Consider the following 14,596-nt stretch of genomic DNA (forward strand, 5'->3'; position numbering starts at 1 on the left):
GACAGAGTGCCGCTAGTTTACTGTCATGCAATGCCTTTGCCAGACTCTTTTTGGAAATTAGTGGGCATGCAGATAGAGGATCAGACCAGAGAGTCGGTAGGCCCAGTCCCTCCAACTCCATTCTAATGTATTTAAGCCACTTAATTTTCCCAGCGTTGGGCATGGCTAGAACTTCCTGCAGACCCTGCCTGTAACTGCTCAGTTCTGGAACTGCCCACAACCTGCACCAGTAAACGAGGGACGCAGTGCCAGTTCTTCGCTTAGAGGTCGGAGCCCCAGGTCTAACCTCAGTGGCACAAGAGGCGTGCTAGGCGGGAGTCGTACCACCTGTCTTATGAACTTATTCTCCTCTTTCAACAATTCTGAGGAAGATACGTGCCCCCAAAGCTCACAACCATACATGGCGGCCCCCCTTGCCTGTGCCTTATAAATCTGGAGTGGTGGGCCTACAGGTTTAATAGATGACCTATTGTTTCCCATGAGCCTCAAAACCCCTCCCGAATACTGGGCCAGTTTCAGTAGTGCTTTCTGTTGGTGTGTGCACCAGGTCATGTTCTCATTTAACAGGAGCCCAAGATACTCAAAAGTACGCACCCTTTCTAGTCTGGTCTGGCCGATGGTAGGGGCAGTTCGTAGCCTTTGTGGGGCATTAGAGACCATAAATTTGGTCTTTGAGGTGTTAACTTCTAGGCCATGTTCCCCACAAAATTCCACAAAGCCATTTAGGATGCGTTGTATCCCCATTGGGGATTTTGAGAGGAGCAGGGTGTCATCGGCGAACATTATCGCCGGTACCCTGCTACCTGCCAGCTTTGGGGCGTCCGAGTTGGCAACCCCACCAAGGTGGGCGATTACCCCATTGACATAGAGGCAAAACAGGGTTGGCGCAAGCACACAACCCTGCCTAACCCCCCTGTCAACGGGGAATCGGTTTGACAATGCCCCCACCTTGCCACACCTCACCTGGGCAAAGTTGGCGGTATGGAGACGAATAATCATCTCCAGCAAACCCCCGGGGACCCCCAGTTTGGTCAGCACCTCCCAGAGTTTTCTGCGGGAGACCAGGCAGAAGGCCGCCCTCAGGTCCACGAATACAGTGTAGAGGCTGCCACCCTCCATCTGTACTGTTTTCCAGTATATGAGGGCAAGCCGGAAGACCTGGTCTATGGTGGAGATCTTCTTTCTAAATCCCGCCTGAAATGGACTCAGAATATCGTGATCCGACATCCATTCCAGTAGACGATCCAGTAATAGCCTAGTAAAGAGTTTCTGGGAAACATCTATCAGGCTTATTGGCCTATAATTGGCTGGAAGCAGAGGCGAACCCTTCTTAAATATAGGGACTATCTCTGCCCCCAGCCAAGTCTGGGGGATCGCCACGCCGTTCAAGATTGCATTGAACAGCTCCCTCAAATAGGGGGCCCAGATCTTGACCTCCTGCTTGTAGAGGTCACCTGGAAGTTTATCCAGACCAGGCGCCTTTTCGGGTGCGAGATCAAGGATTGCCCTATTAAGTTCTCCCAAGGTAAACCCGTCCATCTTGTCTGCACTTTCTAAGGATTGAGGCATAGGTGAATCAAGTGGGTTCCTTAGTTGGCCAGAATCGGGCACACTATACAAAGATTTGAAGTGGTCTTCCCATACTGTGGCACCAATGTTAGCATCTACTGCGGCTATAGGTTCGGCTGAGCCATACTTGACGATCTGCCAGAATTTGCGGGCATCATGAAATGCCAAGGCAGCCGTCATTTCCATCCAATTATGCTGGTCCCATTCTATTTTGGCATTACAGATGGTTAACTTGTAAGCTATCCTTTTACACATGATCTTGCTAGGGGTATCCCGATTTTTTAGGGACTCTAGGAGAACAGCCTTTGCACTTCTACAAGAAGCATTGAACCATGTGGCTCTCTTTTTCTTTCCCTTTTTCCTTCCGACCACTGGGTTCATTACCTCTGCCAGATTAGTGCAAAGCTCAGAATGGATGTCCCCCAGCACTCTAAAATTATCAGGAGTTGGTGACTGAAGGAAAAAATCCCTTACTTTTTCTAGGGCAGGGACCACTACCTCGTATAGCCTCTGAGTGTTTATTGGAGTCTGCACCAGTGTGGCCCATCTGATCCTGCGTCTGTTGCTAGATGCAACAAGACCCTCCGGGGGCACCGAGTTTTTGGCTGTGTTTGAAGTTGGCATACCCTGTACAGCGAACCTCATAGACAGTGCGTTGTGGTCACTGTCAGTCTTTTTCAATATAGTGAAGTCCCTGACTTTAGTCCAGTCCTTAGTTCGGACCAGGAGGTAGTCAATCCGTGATTCATGCCCTGGTCTATTAAAGGTATGCTGGGGTCGATTATCACCTTTAAACCGGCCGTTGCAAGCCCTTAGTGAGTGGGATAAAGTAAGGGACCTTATTTGGGTGGCTAGGGGAGACCATGATTTTACCGGCGGACCCGACAAGTCGGGTACCTCCCAGAGTTCTCCCAGAGTTCATCTTCTTCATTGAATACACCATCCAGATGGTCCGGGAGGGGCTCATACTGGATGTTAAAGTCCCCCCCCCATTATGAGTGATGGGCAGAGGATCGCACGGTCAAGAAACATAGCCAGCTCCTCAATTGTTCCTGAAGTGCCCTTGATGCCAACCGGTCTAGAGTATACATTAATTAATGCTACTCTATCACCGGACACCCACTCCACGACGACACACTGGAGGTCCGGTGAGTTGGTAACCATGTTTCTTGCCTTGCATCCAAGGTGGGAACTTACCCAGATTGACAAGCCACCGGACGGTCGGCCCCTCCCACCCCATTTTGCCATGACCTCAAAGATAGCAAACCCTATGTGGGAATGTTGTTCTCTAGCCCATGTTTCTTGGAATAGACATATGTCATATTCCTCAACGAATTCCAACCACTCTGGTGAATCAAGTTTATTACCTAACCCAGCCACATTCCAGGACAGTATCAAGAGTGTACTTGGTGCCCCGCCCTCCTCGCTAGAATTAGAGGACAGAGGGCGCCTTCTTATCCTGCCCTGGCAATAGTTAGGGGAAAGCATACCCTCTGGGGCCAGTGGACAAATCACATGTGGCATATCAGCTGGGCAGGGGACAATAAGCTCAACTTCCTCTTTTTTATGATCAGTGGGTATATTCAAAGTGGAATAGTCAGCAACCTGTTTCTCTGTGTGCTTGGTTTCCCTCAAGGTTTGAATGCAATCTCTTGGGAAATACGGAGGTGGTGGCAGTGTTTCATTCACCCTATCAGGTATTAGTGAGGGAGAACAAGGTGGAGGATAAGCAGAAGAGTAATATAAATCTGTCAGGGGGGAGGCGTCAAAAGCCCAGTGGTGAAGTCAGTCCACATCCTCGAGGCATCCAAATCTGTTATAGGTGGGAGCCCCATTCCACCCTCCATATTTATCTTGCCAGTGATTGAATTGCCCACCCTGCACAAAATTTCGTTCTGGGATCGCGTTCCAGTTCCGATTTGCCCCCATATGGGAATGGGAACGCAGTGGGTAGAAGTAGGTAAGTGATCTAGTTGCTATGGATGAGTAGGCACCATGGTCGCTCCATGAGTGGATAAAATGTGCAGTGTTAGGATCTTCAAATGAGACAATTACACAATCACCTGAGAGGGATTTGTGCGTGGTCCCTGTCCAGGGAACCCGTCGCACCATAAGGATTTTACTTCTGAGGTGATTGGGCAATGGCCTGTTCACATTAAGCCAGTGGATGACCTTATTTTTTAATGACCCAAAGTCCTCCTGCTGTTGATGTGGGATTTCTGGCACCCCCGTCAGGATTGCTACATAGGGTCTAACATCGGGGGGGAGATCCACATAACCCCTATAGTGATTTTTAAATCTATCTCTCTGTGGGATAGCGTTGTGGGTATCTCGATTTTTAGGCCTCGGGGCTGCCTGCACTTTAGGAGCTTGCACAGGAGGTGCCGGGAGCTGATTAACACATCCCGATACTTTATTACTGGAGGTGCTTGCAGGGACCTTTTGCCGTGGTTTAGGGACAGGTTTTATCACCGGAGAGGATGGTAAAGTGACAGCAGCTACTATTGGAGTGTGACTCGCAGCTGGTAAGCTGGTTGGTTTATTACCAGATAGGGTCAGGGTGGCCAGGTTTAAAATACTTTTTTCAGTCTCGAGAAGCTGAGTTTTTATTCGAGACAGTCTGACTTCCAGTGGGGTAAGGAGTTTTTTTTAGCGTTTCCCACACAATCGTTAGAAAATCCACATCCTTTCCTTGAATCATACAAAGTGGTGCCCCACCATTCTCACTTTCAATTATCAGATTCTCGTGCTCCCCCATCAACTTCAGTGGACTAGATTCTAGTGTTATAGGGCAATTATTTTCTGCAGAGAGGGGAGGGAGAGGTGGCTGGGCTAACACTTGGGAGGGTAACTGTGTCTTCGCTACCTTAGCCTTTTTCCTAGAATAGGCAGTTGTGGTCTTACGCTTCCGCTTCTGATTGGAACCCTTGATCTGGATTGGGGTGATCCTCGCACTCAGAACTTTAGAATCGACAGTTGTTGTTGTCGATAATAGAGGCCCCTCTTCCCCTCCCGCCCTGCCTGGAGATATATTGGGAGTAGGGGTTACTTGGCATGGGGACCCTGGATTTGCTACCAGGGCTATAGGAGGTGAGGCTGGTGGTTAATGGATCACTACCTGTGTTAAAATCGATACTGGTCGTGAAGTGCGATCCGGTGTTTTCGCATGAGCAAAATGCCCAACCGAGGATTTCTTAGCAATAGCCAGTTCCTGGGAAAGCCTTCTGGCAGCATCGAGTTCGATGGAAACCCTTTTCTGCATCTTGCTAATCTCCAAGTCTATAGCCGTGTTTGTTCTATGAAGAAAGTCATCAAGAGTACCATTTTTCAGTTTACCCTTTGCTGCTCTGCTTTTATACTCTCGTGTAGACATTGTAGCATGTGCTTACCGGTGAGAGGGTGACGGAGGGTATAGTTCCAACAGCACGGTAGGAGGGTGACAAGGGGAATAGCCCGGACCAGACTCTGCCGTACTCGAACGACCTCAAACGGCCCGCTCTTTGCCCGGTCTTCGCCCGAGCTTCCGTCCCCGCGCGTCCCGCGTTCGCGTCTGTGGGCGGGGCTAAATAGGAGGAGGAGGGGGGCGGGAAGAGGCACCAGGTGCGCGCGATGTCCTTGCGCTAGCACCTCTGGGCCTCGCAGTCCCGCTCCCGCTGACCGGCTCTTCGACCCTCTCTCCCTCGGCAGCTGGTGGAAAATCCAGCGTGGAGCACACGGGCTCGAGGTTCCCCACAGTATCTGTTATCCTGGGCAATGCGGCAGAGTTCGTAGTGAGTTCTTTCTGTGCACAATCCTCAAGCGTGACAGTAAAACCCATCCGAAGTCCAATCGTTCCCCTACTGTTGCACTGTTTGGAGTGGGAATATTAAATCTGAACCCTTTCAGAAGTCCTACGTTTCCCCACTGTTGTTTAGAGTGGAGTGGGACTAGTAAATGTAACCCCTCTGAAGTCCAACACTTTTGCTACTGTTGCACTGACTGAAGCATGGATAGTAAATTTAAGTCCTCCAAAGTCCAATACTTTCCTTACTTTTGTGGTGAGTGGAGAAGGAACATTAAATCTAAATTGAAAACTTTCTTAGGCTTCTTATTGTTAGACACCAATAGTTTTCATATTATTGGTTAAATAGATTATATACCATTAATTGGTTGTTTTTTAAATATTTTTTGTTTGTAGTTATACATTTATTTGAATGTTTCTAGTATTTTTAGTAAAGGTTTTTTAATGGTTTTACATTTCAATAGTTTATATATTGTCTACATTAATTAATGTATTTATTCTTATTGAATTGTTTATTTTTGTATTGTTTTATTGTGTACGTATTATATAAGTATGTATATATATATTTATATTTATATATATATATTGTAACATAATTAATTTAATACAAATATTTATTTTACATTATAGAAATGTTTAGCATTTTAACATTCTTTCCATGAAACTATACATATATGCATAGTAATAAATGTTGAATAAAAATGAATGTAATGTAAAATAAATATTTTTCATTCATTATTTTGCAGTTTTTATATATATATATTTAAATAAACATAAATGTACATATATATATGTACATATGTGTGTTTATATAACTATATATTTTTATATATATATATATATATATATATATAGTATTACATATTAGTGGAATTTATTTAATATACATTTATATACATTTATATATTAAAATATTTAACATTTGCTACTTTAAACTCTATATTAAAAATTATTTTTTTATATATTTTGACAATATTGGTGTCAACAATATTTTTATTCCAATGTTTTGGTACTTACCATTATAAAGAGGAGCATGATATTGTGTTGAACAATATTTTTTACACAATATTTTTGGCAGCGATATTGTTTATCACTATATTGTGTACATGATCCCCATGAAGATCAGAGTTTCATTTCTTACACCAAGCTGACTGAATAACTCTTCTGCTGAAGGATTAAAGAAAATTAATCCAAGTTGATTGTGTGATTGTAGGAGAGTTTCCTGTTTCTGGGGTGAATTCCAACTGAGAAGCAAGGGCTTGGACAAAGAGGGGGTCCATGGAGCTACTGAATGTTAGATCAGGGAAACTAGGGACTGCATTTTCTATTAAGTAAAGAATGTTTCATGTCTTTCCATAGAAGGTGAGCTCACACTCTCAGTAGCGAGGACTATGATGAGGGAGAATAGGAGTCATTCTCAGCGTTTTGAACACCAACAGTACGAAATCAGCTCATTATTCTACCTATAACATTTACTGCAACAGATTTGGGAAGTAGGGTTGTCCAAATTTGCTCCAAATTCACAATGTTTTCTTTAACTTCACCAGCAAAATGCTAATTTGACAAATTAAAGCAATTCCTACCAAATAAAGTGCACTAATGCATCAAAGGTTTCTGTAAAAAGTTGATTAAATGTCCAAATTAATATTTGTATAGTAGCTCATAATAAAAATTAACTTAATTTGATTCAGCAAACATAAACTACGGTGTATGAGGGGGCTATACAAATGATCTAATATAATTCTACACTGTACAAAAACATAACATAATTGTAGGGGCCTAAAAGCTACTATGAAATAACAAAACATAATGTTATCTGCCAGGACATTTCTTTAATGTGAACATGCAAAATAGATTTGGTTAAACTCTCATATTCATGAATTGTTGCTGCAAAAGTATAAATTGAGTATGTTTTATTAAAACAAAAAGTGTAATACAGTACCATCGACCATAACTACAAAATATACTATATTGCGGGAATGATGTCTAGTTTGTTCTATTTGTACAAGTAGCAAAACCAAATGAAACGAACAATTTGTAAAAGTTATTATCTTATGATACAGAACTCTTCATTCAGCGAGATTGAATTTTAGAGGAGAAATTGCAATATTGCTGCTATTATTATTATACCGTATTTATTATATAATAATGTGTTGACAGGGCAAGAATGTTGCATTGCAATTTTAACTTAAATTTCTTTACTTTCTTTCACATGTTCACCCCTCTTCAGGACTGTCCCAGCAGTATAATGAAAAAAATGGTTGGTTCAGATTTTCGACGTATCTATTTGGAGAAGCTTCCTCTCCTGCAATGGGCACCGCATGCCACACCAGAGGAGTACACGAGACTCCGAAGGTACAACGGCTGCTTTGGATGGGATGTAATCAGTTGGGACTGTGAGTAACCACTTTCACTCACCTTTGATGACAAGGCTAACCCTATTTTTATAAGTAAACCTGATACAACTGTATGGTCTGTGCAACTGTGCACATGAGTGGGTTGAACAAAACATTACAACGGTGTTTTTACCATGCATGCCTTTGCCATGTATGTTTCACAACACATCCATTTACCATTCTTATGCCTTTGTCACCCAGGTAAGTCTAAATAAGGTAAGGAAATATCCTTTGCCTGTGATCAAGGGTCGTCTATATGCCTGATACACGTTTGGCAATATTTGTGTGCTGCTACTTGGTTGAGACAATCCTTGGAATAAAATGGATTCAGCATGCTGGGATGTGGCCTCCTCATTTGGAGGCAACTCATGGTTTTACATATATATATATATATATTACCTACTGGCGATAGCCAGTAGGTATATATAGTTAGGATTTTTTTCCTATGGGATTTTTGAAAATTCTATGTGGAATAACTTTGGCGTTTAAGGACAGAATTGGCTGAAATTTTCAGGAAAATGGAACATTTTGTTTCTGAGCAGCCCCTGAAAATTTGGGGGGGTTTCGTCAAGGGGGGGCCGAGAAAAAAGGGGGGTCCCAAAACATGTTTTTCCCATGCAATTTTCCATAGGGCGGTTGGCCTCACTTTTAGCCTGAACGGCTGAATGGATTTACACCAAACTTGGCAAAATTGTAGGGACTGGTAGCCCGATGTGCCTTTGCTATGTCTCAAGATATAGGCTCCAGTGGTTTTTACAAAAATTAACTTTGAAAAATATATATTGGGCTCCATTGGGCTATATATATGTTGGAGCCCAAATGTAGCCCAATGTAGCCCAATGTAGCCCAAAGATGGCCACCAGAGACAAAAAAAACAAATGTAGCCCAAATATCAGCCAGATGTAGCCCAACTATAGCCCAATGACAGAATGTCCCAGAGTGTTCTAAAGAACAACTAGAGTGCTAACAGTCCTACTTATTACAAAGGTATGGCACACCTGAAGCCATCTTGATTGGAATAAAGTGGTAAGTCTGAAAACACTCAATTTAAAAAGGAACAAAATGAGGGGGTTCATTTTGCCATAGAAAGTATGATTAGCGAATATATGACGAAATCCTGCATGTACTATTAGGCCGCAAATTAAAATAACGAAAACTTTTAGAACGAATATGCCTTTAGCATACACTAAACAACTAAACTACCCTAAACCCTAAAACACTACCCCCAGCATGACCCTACACTACACAAACAGTACAACACTACCCTAAACCCTAAAACACTACCCCCAGCATGACCCTACACTACACAAACACTACAACACTACCCTAAACCCTAAAACACTACCCCCAGCATGACCCTACACTACGCAAACACTACAACACTACCCAAAACCCTAAAACACTACACCCCAGCATGACCCTACACTACGCAAACACTACAACACTACCCTAAACCCTAAAACCCTACCCCCAGCATGACCCTACACTACACAAACACTACAACACAACCCTAAACCCTAAAACACTACCCCCAGCATGACCCTACACTACGCAAACACTACAACACAACCCTAAACCCTAAAACACTACCCCCAGCATGACCCTACACTACGCAAACACTACAACACTACCGTAAACCCTAAAACACTACCCCCAGCATGACCCTACGCTACGCAAACACTACAACACTACCCAAAACCCTAAAACACTACACCCCAGCATGACCCTACACTACGCAAACACTACAACACTACCCTAAACCCTAAAACACTACCCCCAGCATGACCCTACTCTACGCAAACACTACAACACTACCCTAAACCCTAAAACACTACCCCCAGCATGACCCTACACTACGCAAACACTACAACACTACCCAAAACCCTAAAACACTACCCCCAGCATGACCCTACACTACGCAAACACTACAACACTACCCAAAACCCTAAAACACTACCCCCCAGCATGACCCTACACTACGCAAACACTACAACACTACCCAAAACCCTAAAACACTACCCCCAGCATGACCCTACACTACGCAAACACTACAACACTACCCAAAACCCTAAAACACTACCCCCAGCATGACCCTACACTACGCAAACACTACAACACTACCCTAAACCCTAAAATACTACACCCCAGCATGACCCTACACTACGCAAACAATACAACACTACCCAAAACCCTAAAACACTACCCCCAGCATGACCCTACACTACGCAAACACTACAACACTATCCTAAACCCTAAAACACTACGCCCAGCATGACCCTACACTACGCAAACACTACAACACTACCCTAAACCCTAAAACACTAGCCCCAGCATGACCCTACACTACGCAAACACTACAACACAACCCTAAACCCTAAAACACTACCCCCAGCAGGACCCTACACTACGCAAACACTACAACACTACCCTAAACCCTAAAACACTACCCCCAGCATGGCCCTACACTACGCAAACACTACAACACAACCCTAAACCCTAAAACACTACCCCCAGCATGACCCTACACTAAACAACCACCACAACTCTACACTACACTAACACAACACTACACTACACAACACTACACTACACTACACAATCACTAACCCACGAAAAAATTAACACAAACCCACTTACCTCTCTCGTCATCGTGGTTTTCACAACGCAAATGCATTTACCATACATGCCTTTAAAACGTAATTCTTTGTAAAGGCATGCGCGATAAATGCACATGCGTTTTGAAACAATGCGGGATAATGGTATGCGAGGTCAATGACCTTGCGGGATAATGGTATGCGGACTGAAAGTCTGCGGGATAAAAAATGCGGGAAAATGGCTGCAAACCATGATTAGCAGCAGACTTCCCTGGTGAGCACTAGCTTTACTACAGTGATCTAATGAGCAACTAGAGTGCTAACATTCAGAATTTATGGCAAATGTGTGACACATCTGAATGCCTTCTTGGTAGAACCAAAGTAAACAAGCATTGAAAATGCAATAGATCTCGCCCTCGTTTAAGTTAAAGCCATTCTGTTTGTAATGAGGTGGCTTTTTAGCTTTGCTTTTATTAGTGTTTTTAAAACTTTCATGTAAATAACATGCATATGTATGCATATATGTATATGTATGCATGCATTTATATTTATATAGATATGCAGATTATATATGTTTATATATGTATATTACCTACTGGCGATAGCCAGTGGGTATATATAGTTAGGATTTTTTCTCTATGGGATTTCTGAAAATTCTATGTCTAATAACTTTGGCGTTTGTGGACGGAATTGGCTGAAATTTTCAGGAAAATTGCACATTTTGTTTCTGAGCAGCCCCTGAAAATTTGGGGGGGGGGGGGGGTTCGTCAAGGGGGGCCGAGAAAAAAGGGGGGTCCCAAAACGCGTTTTTCCCATTCATTTTTCCATAGGGCGGTTGGACTCACTTTTAGCTCGAACGGCTGAATAGATTTACATGAAACTTGGCAAAATTGTAGATATGGTTTGCCCGACGTGCCTTTGCTATGTCTCAATATATGTGCTCCAGTGGATTTTGAGAAATGAACGTTTAAAAAAATATATATATCTGTGACAGCGGTCCGGTTAGCGCCCCGGTTCGCGTACCTGACGCGTAACGGAACTTCGCGAAGCGAAGCTGATTGGCTCTCCGGTGTCTGTCAACATTCTAAACAGTCCGGAGCGGCCGCCATCTTGTCTCTCGGTACGATCGAGAGACAAGATGTGGTGAAAAATGAAGGGGGAAATGAAGGAAAGGGGGCAAGGTAGACCACTCCTGACCCCCTAGGATTGATGAGGGGGATATTAAAGTGCCCCGCGGGGCAAAAAATATATATATTTTTTTTTTGTGATTTTACGCCGTAGAGGCGCGTCCCGGTACGCGAACCGGGCAGCTCACCGGGCAGCTCACCGGGCAGCTAACCGGGCAGCTAACCGGCAGCGTAGCTGTCAACATTGTAAACAGTCCGGAGCGGCCGCCATCTTGTCTCTCGGTAGGTTCGAGAGACAAGATGTGGTGAAAAAAGAAGGGGGAGATGAAGGAAAGGGGGCAAGGTAAACCCCTCCTGACCCCCTAGGATTGATGAGGGGGATATTAAAGTCCCCCGCGATTTTTCGCGGTAGAGGCGCTTCCCGGTACGCGAACCGGGCAGCTAACCGGCAGCGTAACGGGAGTCCGCCATCTTGTGTTTTTGGAGCGTCCGGTTCGCGTACCGGGTAGCGTCCCGGTAAGCGTAACAAGGGGAAAACCAAGAGAAACAGTAAAAAAAAAATTAAGGGAATAGATTTCCAGCAAACTTGGCAAAATTGTAGGGACTGTTTGTTTGATGTGCCTTTGCAAGGCCTCAAGGTATGTGCACGTGTGGATTTTGTCTAATTAAGGTTAAAAAATATATATATATCTGTAAGCGTGCTCCGACACGCTTACGTTACGGGTTTTGTTTGCGCTGCAGAGCCGATACGTCACGGTTATGCGACGCGCCATGAGGCGTCTCACGTGGCTACGTGATACGTCACGTAATAAAGAATATATTTTACAGCTATAGATATTAGCTTTTAAAAAACCAATGAAATTCACTGAAAAAACCATAGGTTATAGACCATATATAGTTAGGAATTTGCATTTACAAAACCTTGAAAATTCACTGAAAAAACCATAGGTTAGAGACCATATATAGTTAGCTGGACATTTTATTGACATAAAACCAATGAAATTCCATATATAGTTAGTTGCACTAACTATATATCGCGCACCCGCAATCCACTGCTGATGATGTCACATATTACATCATTCATGACATGGTCAGTGACATCACTGATGACATCACTGATGACATCTCAAATGACATCACTGATGACATTACTGATGACATCTCAAATGACATCACTGATGACATCATGACACACCAATACCAGTTACTACATACGCACTCACTGATTCCTACGTCTACACACACATTCACTCATTCACCCATACAATCACTCATACATACAGTCACTCATTATTACAACACTATCATATGCACTCATACACCTATGCAGACACTCACACACTGCCACTCATCCATGGAGTTACTCACACACCTAGTCAGTCCTGTAAAGAATCAATCACACTTCCATTTCCTCATCTATACAGTTAAACACAGAACATCATACTTCAGTGACATCACTGATGACATCACTGATGACATCACTGATGACATCTCAAATGACATCACTGATGACATCTCAAATGACATCACTGATGACATCATGACACACCAATATCAGTTACTACATACGCACTCACTGATTCCTACGTCTACACACACATTCACTCATTCACCCATACAATCACTCATACATACAGTCACTCATTATTACAACACTATCATATGCACTCATACACCTAGTCAGTCCTGTGAAGAATCAATCACACTTCGATTTCCTCATCTATACAGTTAAACACAGAACACCATACTTTTCACACATATACTAACACATACTCACTCTCTTATACAATCACTGATACAAGTACACATTGATATGCACAGAGTCACACACCTCCCAGCCAGCCACACACACACTCAGTCTTCCATACATCCACTCATTCTTCAATATGTAAAACATATTTAAACTTTACAAAAACACACAGACACTAGATGATGTCATTTGAGATGTCATCAGTGATGTCATCAGTGATGTCATTTGAGATGTCATCAGTGATGTCATCAGTGATGTCACTGACCATGTCATGAATGATGTAATATGTGACATCATCAGCAGTGGATTGCGGGTGCGCGATATATAGTTAGTGCAACTAACTATATATGGAATTTCATTGGTTTTATGTCAATAAAATGTCCAGCTAACTATATATGGTCTCTAACCTATGGTTTTTTCAGTGAATTTTCAAGGTTTTGTAAATGCAAATTCCTAACTATATATGGTCTATAACCTATGGTTTTTTCAGTGAATATATATATGCATATATATATATATATATATAGATATATATATATATATCTATATATATATATCTATATCTATATATATATATATCACAAAAATCCTGTCGACTCAGCCACCGCGTTGTCATTCACGCACTGCCGCCAGCAACACTGGACACAGACCCAGTTTTGGAGCCTCAATTATTTATTGCCCAAAAGGTCATATATATGAATGAACTTAAGACTCAATCCTAAACTTACTACTGTTTTGGTATTCACAGATTGCACTTACTACTTTTGGTATTCACAGAATGAACTTACTCATTTCGGTATTCACAGACGTTAGGACTCCTAACTTTAGAACTCCTAAATGCCTTCTGTGAATACCGAAAGTCCTAAAATTACGATTTTTCTCAATTTAGTAGATTTTTCTCAATTTAGTAGTAGTAAAGGTAGGACTACTAACTTTAGGACTCCTAAATGCCTTCTGTGAATACAGAAAGTCCTAAAATTAGGATTTTTCTTAATTTAGTTGTAGTAAAGTTAGGACTCCTAACTTTACTACTGCTAAATTGAGAAAAATCCAAATTTTAAGACTTTTGGTATTCACAGAAGGCATTTAGGCGACCTAAAGTTAGTAGTCCTAACTTTACTACTACTAAATTGAGATAAATCGTAATTTTAGGACTTTCGGTATTTACAGAAGGCATTTAGGAGTTCTAAAGTCAGGAGTCTTAACTTTACTACTACTAAATTGAGAAAAATCCTAATTTTAAGACTTTCGGTATTCACAGAAAGCATTTAGGAGTCCTAAAGTTAGTAGTCCTAACTTCTGTGAATACCGAAATGGGTAAGTTCATTCTGTGAATACCAAAAGTAGTAAGTGCAATCTGTGAATACCAAAACAGTAGT

The 14,596-nt window shown here is 42.6% G+C and overlaps 1 protein-coding gene across 1 annotated transcript in view; it reads left to right on the forward strand.

The window, feature by feature from the left end:
- LOC147702407 (uncharacterized) overlaps nucleotides 1-14,596 on the forward strand; it is a 281,334-nt gene that overhangs the window by 157,557 nt on the left and 109,181 nt on the right. The window contains exon 3 of the mRNA XM_086928790.1: nucleotides 7,581-7,746. Within this exon, the coding sequence (XP_086784916.1) occupies nucleotides 7,581-7,746 (166 nt within the window). The remainder of the gene's footprint in view (nucleotides 1-7,580; nucleotides 7,747-14,596) is intronic.

This window comes from Lissotriton vulgaris, chromosome 7 (assembly GCF_964263255.1).
Source record: "Lissotriton vulgaris chromosome 7, aLisVul1.2, whole genome shotgun sequence".
Lineage (NCBI taxonomy): Eukaryota > Metazoa > Chordata > Amphibia > Caudata > Salamandridae > Lissotriton > Lissotriton vulgaris.